Raw genomic sequence first — 10,418 nt, forward strand, 5'->3', positions numbered from 1 at the left:
AGTTCACCTCCAAGTTTTGAGTTCGAATAGGCTTGGTAAAATCTTCGATTTCCTAAACAAATAAATAAATAAATAAATAAATAAAAAAGTCCCAAAACAAAAAATTTGCCCATTAGATCAGCTCAATACCCAAGTACCCAATGTATGCAGATGGGGAAGATGAATACGAAGATGGTGCATATAAATTGAATTTGGTTATAAGAGATTTTAATGGAAATAATAACACTCCTACTAACCCAATAATCATTATATCCCACCATTGCTTTTTCCTGTTAAACCAAAAACACCATTTAACCGATTAACTATTTGTCTCTCATTCTATCGATGAAACCAAAACATTTTTATCCTAATATCCCCGTTACCCAAAATCATCACTCATGTCGATCTTCATTTGGCATGATACATGCATTAGGGGACACTTCTATCGAACTTGGATCTTATGCATTTAAACAAATCGCTTGAGATGCAAAACTATTAATATTCCCTTTTTCACTGTTTTTGGTCTAAGATTACACTAATTTTAAAAAGTAAAGGTGAAGGGAACATAACTTAAGATTCTTAAGGCATGTCACCAGAAACAACATGGGTTTGAAATGAAATAAACAAAACGAAGCAACTTACAGTGGAGTAGATATGGCAGTAGTCATCTCATCATCATCATCATCAACCAACTTGCAAAACTGTGCTAAGCAGGACTGCCTCAACAATGTTTGAGGCTCTAGGCCAAAAAAAATATTTAGGGTCATAATTAAATATTATTTTTTATAAAATAGATTTTTTCATATAAAATCTATATTTTTATTTTTATTTTTTGCCTTTTTAGATGGAAAATTAGTAATTAAATTTTTATATTTCAAGATTCAATAATAAATATTTTTCAATTGATAAAATTGCTAATTGTTTAATATTTTTGAGATATAATTGAACATAAATAAGCTTTTATTAATTTCAATATTGAAAATTTTCTTTCTACTAAGCTGCACTAACAAAAAATAATAAATTTATGCATAGGAAAAATAATTTAATTTTTTTTTTAAGTTTTGGTTCTCAAAATAAATCTAATTAATTTATTTGAATTATGATATAAAAATAAATAAAAGCAAAAACTAAAGGAATACAAAATGTATTTTTACAAATAGTAAGAATAATTAATAAATAACTAAAATCATAAATTCATAAAAAAAAAAATTAAAACTAATATAAGAATGAACAATACAAATTCATTAAAATAAATTATTACTTACGAGCTTCTCTTTTATTTTAAAGTCATTTGCATCAAAATTGCAAATAATATAATTTGGATACAAAAATTAAACAAATATAAAAAATAAATGAATGATGAAGAATGAAAATAAGTGAGTAAAATGAAAAAAAAAAATCATAAACAAATGAGAAAAAGTACATAAATGAGAGAAATATTTAACATGTTTTTTTATTTTTTATTATTAAAATATAATCAATTATAGAATATCAAATGTTTAATTAAACTTAATTGATGTTATTTTTCAAAATTAAAAATAGTTAAAAATAATTATTGCAATGAATAATCCATTAGAATTCACCTAAAAACAAATAATCAATTAGATAATTTAAATTTTTTTAAGTCAAAATCCTTATATTTTTAAAATAAATTAATAATTATATTATATTTAATATATGTATATATTATATATATGAACTTTTTTTTTTTGGGCCCAAGAAAATGGGGCCCTAGGCATGGTCCTTAGTGGCCTATGCCTTAAGTTGGCCTTGGTGCCAAGCAAGTGCGTAGAAGAAAGAAAGGAAAGAAGCAAGTAGCAAGAGCAGTATCACGTGGTAGCAATTTTGGTGGTTGTGAACCATACACCAACATTATTAAGGTCAATGCCTAAAATTTTAGATGAGCTAACCATCCAATACAAGACTCCAAGGAATATATTAATTGCGTACGTGAATCGAAATTTAATGGAGTTGTAAATTGAATTTATTTGTATTTTTATTTAAGTTATAATATCTATTTATATATGTAGTTTTAAATTACAATATTTTACAAAATTTATATATGTACATACATATATATACAAATCTTTTTTATTTCATTAATTTTTTTGGAACACTACCCGTGTCAAATTCCCCCAATTCCCTCAATTCCCCTTCTCAATTGTAACGAGTTTAATGTTGAAAAAAAAAATTATTATTATCAATTGTTTTGATAAAAATACTATTCTTATTTACTAAGCTAATAATAATAATACACCAAAATAGTTACTAAAGACATTTTGCCAACCGAATTTGGATTTCCTACTTTCTCATGTATTTCTAGCAACTTATTTTGATTTATAAATTATATTTATCAAACTGTATATGTTAAAATAGTATTCTTCCAAACATTATTGATTAAAAAATATAAAAAATGATTGTAAGACAAACTTTTTCTATTATTATTAATTAAAAAATACATGAAGAAATTAAACTTTTATTAAATAAGAAACCAATAAAAATATTTTTTTTAAAAAGAATGTAATTAATGATTGAATAACATTATATAAATATAATTTTGACCTTTAACAAATAAAAACTAAGATATTTGAATAGATATAGAAAAATCATTTGGAGCCATTAGACTTTAATAAAATAAATCTGTATCTATTTTGTTCAGAATGAAGTGCTTATATATACCTGGGTTTGTTTATTATATATGCCTGGGTTTCTTTATTTTTCATTTGATATATCATTGTAATCATACAATAAGTTTAATTTAGGGTAAGTTAACTTCCTCTCAATTGTTTCATACTTACAAAAAAGCTTGGGTATTATCATATTATAGGGTACCAACAAATTTTAAATAAAATATTCAGATGCAATTTTAGAGGCAAATAATATATGATAAAAGTGCACAGGCTTCTTCTTAATCGGTATTTATCATAAGCCATATCTATGTAATTCATTGTACGTACGGTAAAGTACACAGGTTTGGTTCAATGACAAAGAATACACCTAATCCCTTCTACCCGAAAAAAAAAAAAAAAAAAAAAAAAGGAATACACCAAATCCTTTATATTGTAATCCCTTTCCCAAAAAAATTTATCTACGATAAAATAAGTCAAATCAATTCGTAAAAGAGTGCAATTTTATTTATTTATTCATTTGTTTGATAGAATGGTGCCTTTTTTTTTTTTTTTTTTTTTTTTTTTTTTTTAGGAGCATTTTGATTCTTTGATTATTGAAGTTTGCTTCTGTCTAACCCCCTACCCTACCCGGCCAGTACGCTCTTGCACGTCTCATCGTTTGTACTTTTCTTGGAACAACCTTTTGGCACTGGTTTACATGTTTTGGACCCTAGGCATTACCCTTTCCTTTTATTGGACCATAGGGGGGCCCAAAACTTATCCTTCTCGTTCCGGCCCAAAGGTATTAACCCTTGTGATATTTAGAGGCCCACAACAATTATAATTATTCCTATATTAAAAATATATATATATATACATTGTCATTATTCTATTAATTTTGCGGAAAAAAAAAAAAAAATTCAAAATAGAAGGGCAAGGTTGATATTTACTTGGCCCGGATCTGAATTTTCAAAAAGTCAGTTTTCTTAATTAAAAATTAAAGAAATAAAACTCAGTTTTCGTTTCATCTGATCATTCTAACTCAAAAGTTTCATCCTTTCAAACGAACCGTCGTGATTCGAACCATCAACGACGGCCATCTGGTCCAGGTCTGGAGGCTGACGTCTACCTTCGGCTGCCTTCTGACGGTGACAAATCCCTTCGCCTGCGCTTGGCGGTAAGTTTCTGATCTCTCTGGAATCTCTTTTTTCTATTTCGGTTCCATCCCTCTCTTCCTTTCTCAATCTCTGTGTCTCTTCTCCGAGCTCAGTGTTTTTGTTATAATATATATATATATATATATATTATAAATTTTTGAAGCAAAATTGAATCTTGAGCCCAACTGTGAGAATCGTCCCGTCTTTTTATTTTTTAATTCAAGTTTTTTTTTTTTCTTATCGTACAGATTCTACAGAACACGTAATTGTATATCCCTGTTACGGCAGCAAAAGACACTTTGTTGCATTAGACTTGTCCAACCAAATTAAGGCCAAGTATAAACTGGCTGATATACATATACCAGCTGCGGTGGACTGGTTATGGAGAATTTGAGGGAGGATTTGTTGGTGGAGATATTGGTTAGAACATCGGAGAAAGATTTGGTGAGATGTAAGTGCGTGTGCAAGTTATGGCACCGCATAATTTCAAAAGAAGCAAATTTGTTGCTGAGGAGGTTTTGGCCTAATTCCCCCATTTCTGGTATCTACTTCCGGACTCTGTTGCTGCCCAAACGTTCTCAATTCACCCGACCATGTTGTAGTCGTTCTGAAAGACTGTCATACATTGATTTTCTTATTCAGTTTTCCGATGTCACCGATATCAATTTCGTATCTTTGGCTCCTGAAACAGAGCCAGAGCGAATTCAGCCGTCTTGGATTCTCATCGACTACTGCAATGGCTTAGAGCTTCTGTTCGACTCAAGCTTTTGGCAATACGTTGTTTTCAATCCCACCACAAAACAACAATCCTACATTCCTAAAGCATTTGAACACTCCAAAAAGTTTCACTTTTTGGTAGCTTTAGCTTTTGATCCTATAGAATCCCTTCATTACAGAGTCGTTCGGATGAGTGATGCCAAGCCCATAGGCAAATATGAACAAATTGGTCCCAATGCCTCACTTGTTCTAGACGTGTTTTCTTCTGAAACTGGACACTGGGTTCGACATCGTCTTCAACTGGGTACCATTTTCACACGTAATTCCGTGTTGTTTTGGAGGCATTTCACTTACATCCGTGGAGTGTTGTATTGGATGGTAAGCTCATCCAATATTTTGTGCATTGACTTTAATAATCTTGCCAAAACGCCTACCCGTCTCCTTCACGTCCCTTATCGGGAGAAAGCTGTATTATCTCGTGTGAATAATTCAGAGTCAGAGGTTAACTCCGCTGATATGTGTAAAATTGGATGTCTTGGGGTGTCAATGAACCACCTTTATCATTGTAGACGTATAAGTAAGTTGGGTGCTTTCTGTGTTTGGTTTTATGTTGATGATGGCAATAGCAATGGCCCTGGCGAATGGGTTCTCAAATTTAGTGTTTCCTACCGTTATCTGCAAGACATTATTTTCGATTATCTTTCACTTCGCCGTAAAATATGGATTGAACCCATTGCTGTTAGCCCAACTGCTGATGTCTTGTTCATTGGAACTAAAGACTGGATCTTAAGCTATCATTTTGAAAGCAAAAAACTTCAATTGGTGTATGGCGGAGCACCTAATAGAGGTGTTGATTGCTATTTCTTCCCTCTCTCTATGTTGCGCAAGTGCACTTGCCTAGTACAATTTTATAAGTTGGGCGAGGGGACTGCTGTATCTACTCCACTGTAAGTAGCCTGTTTCTTAAACTCATGTTGCTTTTACTGCTTGATGCTTTTGTTTTTCATGTGAAAATGCTACTTTCGCATCTCATGGTTATTTACTTAAGTTGTAAAGCTTCTAGTTCAATTATGATCCCTAACGCATACATCATACCAAATGAAGGTCAACATCTTTATAAAGATTTTCCATTTAATTTTATGACTTATAGAAGTTTCTTGTTGAGGTTGATGCTTTATGATAAAGATAAAAGAAAAATGTCCCTTTGTTTGAACTCAGGTAGTCATTTTGTTTTGAAGTTGGATTAGAGTTGAAACCTGTACGTTGTTATTCAGATTAAATGCTAATTAACTTGCACTTTTACAATGAAGTTTGGGTTTCTACAACATGTGAATCCCTTGTCAGAATGGACTAGCTCTATATGTTTGTTAAAAAGTTGCTAATGGTGGTACATTAAAAGAACCCTCTTCATGACCTTGTTTTCTAGGTCAGACTTTAGTTGAGCTGAAAAATTATTTCACTCTTCTAACTAAGCTTTGGTTGGGGAAGTTTGCCATTGTCTGGTGCCAATAGGCCAAAGTATAGGTGCATAGCAAGGATTTAAAGGGTAATGGAGTTCACTTGTGTTGGGGACAGTAAAAGGAATAGCTGGAAGTTATAATGGTTGACTTTACGTGGAAGTGGCTATGGTCCAAACTCTATCCTTAATTGTTTTCCTGTGGATAGAGCTAGCTTAGCTTTACATGGCTATATACATTTCTGAAATCTTATTTCTTTGAAAGTAAATGTTAATGCCCCACATCTTCAGTCAACATTGATGTTTATGATTTGGTCTCCATTTTTTTTTTCCTTGATCATTGGGATGCATTGAACCGTGGGTCTCTAACCATTGGAGAGGTGGAACTGTCACTAAGCTATCCCCTCAAGGGCGATTTGGGTCTCTTTGAAAAGTTGAAACTAATACATTATTATTCAGATCAGACTGCTAATTAAGTCGCATTGAACTTTGGGTTTCTAGAACATGTGTGTCCCTTGTCACATTGTGTTAGCTCTATATGTTTGTTAGAAAGTTGCTGCCGATGGTACATTCCTCTTCATGATCCTGTTTTCTTTGGTCAGGAATCTAGTTGTGCTGAAAGATTATTTCGCTCTTTTAACTAAGCTTTGGTTGGGGAAGTTTGCTATTGCTGTGGTGTTAAGAGGCCAAAATATAGGTGCCTAGTGAGGATTTAAAGGGAAATGGTGTTCGCTTGTGCTGGGGACGGTAAAAGGAATAGCTGGGAGTTGTTGTCATGTTTTGTTATCGGTTATAATAGTTGAATTTACTTTGGTGCGGTTATTATCAAAACTCTTTGCTTAATTGTTTTTCTGTGGATAGGACAAACTTAGCTTTTGCTATGAATTCTTATCCAGAGGAAGTATTTAATTTCAGAATTGGTAAATTTTTACCTGGTTTATCCTTTTGACTTAGAGGATTTGTGTAAGAGGATAATGGAGAGTCTGGAGACTAGAGCTTGCTGTAAAGTTTTACGTTGTGTGGAAGAAAAAGAGATAAAAAAAATAGTATCAAAATATGTCCAGTTGTGCAATAATATTTCATTTGAATCTTGGATGAAATAGATATTGCTTGAAGGAGTTCTAATTATGACTAAGCTTGCACTAAATGCTTCAAATGCTAGCTGAAGGCGAAGATAACCTATATATGCAGTTATAGAAGCATGTATGCTAAATGGTTTCAGGTGTGTTCTATATGATTGACATGAATTTGAACAACAATTTAGGTATATGGATAGTAAGGTAAGTGGCTAGAATATTTTACCCTTAGCCATGATGGTAGGTATTGGGAATTTATTTTGGTCATCGTGTGATTGATTAATTTAGTTTATTTATTTTGCTCTAATAAATTTTAAAATACCGAAACAATAAAGTAGAAGAAAAAGGAAAATTGGTGTTGTGGATTGCAAAGTTGTGTTCTCTTTTCTTAATTTCTTTGATGTACTGTTCTTTCACTTTCTTAATTTGTTTCGTTTTTGCCCTATTAAACAGAACAATGGCTTCTGATAGTGGGGAGATTTTAAGTCTGGATGCACATGATTTACATGATGATAAATAGTGAAGTTCAGTGGGTAGAGAAGGCTGGCAACATTTTTATTTTACTATTTATTGTATTCTGCCTTTTGTTATTATTATTATTATTACTATTATGGTTTTTAATATTTATTAATGGTTTAGGTATACTTATGTAAGAGGTTGCTTGCTTCTTTTGGTGTATAAAACACACCTTTTTTAGCCCAAAAAAAAAAAAAATATATATATATATATATTTTAAGAGATTGTTAACTTATTTATAAGGTCATTGCATTATTTTACTAAATCCTTAGTATGGAAGGATTTTTTTTAACTATTAATATTATTCGATATCTGTATTTTTGTGCCATTACCATTCCATGTCATGTGGAAAATACAACATTATACGATAGTAATTATAATAACTATATTAAACATTATATTTGGACTTTTTATAGTTGTCACAGACGATCCTTAGCAGATTTTGTACACGCATACAAGATTTATGCTTTGACAAAATCACATGTTAGTGTTTGTAAACAATTCTGGTAAGATTATTATTTGCTTAAAAAAAATTCTGGTAAGATTATTATTTATATAACCCAAAAAGCTGGCAAATCTGTTTGTCAACAAATCCACCCAGAAGGTCAGAGTCTATCAAAACATCATCAAAAAGTTCAACCTGCAATTTGGAGGCCATTTACAAGTGAAGCATTGCTTGATGATCATCCTAATCATGATGGTGATGCTCCAATTTGGAGGCCATTAACAAGTGGAGCATAAATTTGAATTAGATTCCTTTTTTTTTTTGATAAATTTGAATGAGATTTTTCAAAGCACCTTTTTTGGTACTACTATTATGCAATCAATTCTGAATCTCCATCAACACATTCTTTCTCTTTTCTTTTTTTCTTCTCTCCTGTTTTTTTAGTAAAATCAAACACTGTTCTCTTTCTTCTTCAAATCAGCGTCCGTTGGACCTTGTGCACGTAAGCACGTCAAAATATAATATATATAATCTGGGATTTAAAATTTAAAAAAGATTAAATTTAAATTTAATCACAATATTAAAATTTTATTTAGAAAAAATAAATATATTAGAATTTAATAATTAATAAATATAATTTTATATTTCAGTTTTAGTATAATTTAAAAGCTGCTAATGAAGAGTCTTATCTTTGTCATGTGTGTGTGTGTGTGTGTAATTTATTTGGTAAAAATAATTTCATATATTAAAATCAATCATTTAGGTTTTTTTTTTTTTTTTTCTTTGTCATTAATAGTTTTCTCTGTATCAAATCAACTTAGTGGATGGGGTCATTCATTTGGTATCTTATAATGGACCAACCAAGAACATCAAAATTAATAAGAAAAAAAAAACATATCCAAATGCACTTTGTGAAACCAAATACTAAAAAATAATTTTTAAAAAATGAAAAAAAAAATGATCCTGGATTTCTCAATGTTTTGTTTATTTGCCTCGAACAAGTGATTTGATCTTGACGTTATTATTTATCCTTTCTTCAATATCTAATGTCATTATTTTAATATCTATCAAAGTATCTTTAGAAAATGACGTCAGCAATATGTAAAATCCAAAAAAAAAAAAAAAGCAATATATAAAATTCAAACAAATATAATCAGCAAAAATATGAAAAAAAAACCCAAAAAAAAAAAAATAAAGGGATTGAGATTTAATCAAGCTTTTGTTATTCAGACATTTGGAAGAGATTGTATTTTAATTATATAGAATGTAAAAAATATTTACCTAAAAGAACTAGAATGTCAAAATTATCAATTAGTTTTTTAAATACAACAAATCTATGTCACCTAAACTTTGTTTCTATTTTGAAGGTAAGTGTAATTGTATAGCATTGATTTTGGCTCAATGGGGACCAATTCAATCCCCATTTAATGTTTTGTGGAAATTGAATTTGGACCCACAAAATTAGAGTTGCGCCACTGGCTCACAGGATAATAGTACGATACGAAGGGAAGGAAATTCATAAATCAGAAATTATCTAAAGCTACTTTTGAACGAGTAAATATAGAAGTTTGTCTAGGATTTCCTTTTCAGGATTAACCTGTATATTACAATCCTCATCTATCATTAGGCCATGTTCATTCCGAGTCCACATCTCTTTCAGATTATCCAATAAGATCAAAACTTACCTCTACATACTTGTTTTAGGATGCCTTGGAACGAATGCTTGTTAATAACTTTTTGTCGCAATTAGTCGGATGGTTTTTTATACCTCTAAGAAGAGCATAAACGTTGGTGGCAATAATTTTAACAAGATGAAACAAACCAATAGAAAAGGTTTATAGATGGCAGCGATGAACACAATGTGAAACTTGAGATGTAGAATGATATACAAGATATATGCAACCTAAGTTCTCAATCTTAATTGTTTATACTGATATTTGAATTGCTACTTTGCAGAGCTTCATTTATGCAGCATTTTTTAATGTGGCATTTATTTCCTTGCAGTGGTTGAAATTGCTCGAGAAACAAAATCAGTTTTGCAGCCCCAAGGGATATGGGTCAGGAAAAGAAATTTCTTCCACCGCTGTTGCTTTTCTTCTGTTCCAAGTATATTGCAAGGGATGAGAATTTCCAGGCTGATTGCTGACAGCAAATCGTATACTTTGACAATGAATGAATTTTACTGCTGGTCGTCTCACCACGTACGCAACAAGGGCCTCTCGACAGATTCCATAGTTACTGATTGAACTCCAAAAATCAGTGCTCTGGATTCTGAAATTAGAAGAGTAAAAACAGGGATTTGGATGCTCAATGTTCTGGAGATGGTGGGGAAGACAAGATGTAGCTGGAAAGGAAAACTTGGATTTATAACAAGTTTGACTATGCGTTTTTTCTATGAATTATGCTATGGCTAGGAATAAATAAATGTATCAAATCTAAAATTTCATTTGTATCGTATACAAG

The 10,418-nt window shown here is 31.1% G+C and overlaps 1 protein-coding gene across 2 annotated transcripts; it reads left to right on the forward strand.

The window, feature by feature from the left end:
- Positions 1 to 3,494: 3,494 nt before the first annotated feature.
- LOC107412490 (uncharacterized) lies at positions 3,495 to 7,621 on the forward strand. Of its 2 annotated transcripts, none has more exons than XM_060812064.1 (3): positions 3,495 to 3,765; positions 3,994 to 5,409; positions 7,448 to 7,621. In XM_060812064.1, the coding sequence occupies exons 2-3, from the start codon at positions 4,127 to 4,129 to the stop codon at positions 7,512 to 7,514; spliced, it is 1,350 nt and encodes a 449-aa protein (XP_060668047.1). In that variant the 5' UTR covers positions 3,495 to 3,765; positions 3,994 to 4,126; the 3' UTR covers positions 7,515 to 7,621. The 2 variants fall into 2 exon arrangements, with proteins under 2 accessions (XP_060668047.1, XP_060668046.1); XM_060812063.1 differs by lacking the exon at positions 7,448 to 7,621 and adding an exon at positions 6,521 to 7,008.
- The last annotated feature ends 2,797 nt before the right edge of the window (positions 7,622 to 10,418 follow it).

Source organism: Ziziphus jujuba, chromosome 10 (assembly GCF_031755915.1).
Source record: "Ziziphus jujuba cultivar Dongzao chromosome 10, ASM3175591v1".
NCBI lineage: Eukaryota > Viridiplantae > Streptophyta > Magnoliopsida > Rosales > Rhamnaceae > Ziziphus > Ziziphus jujuba.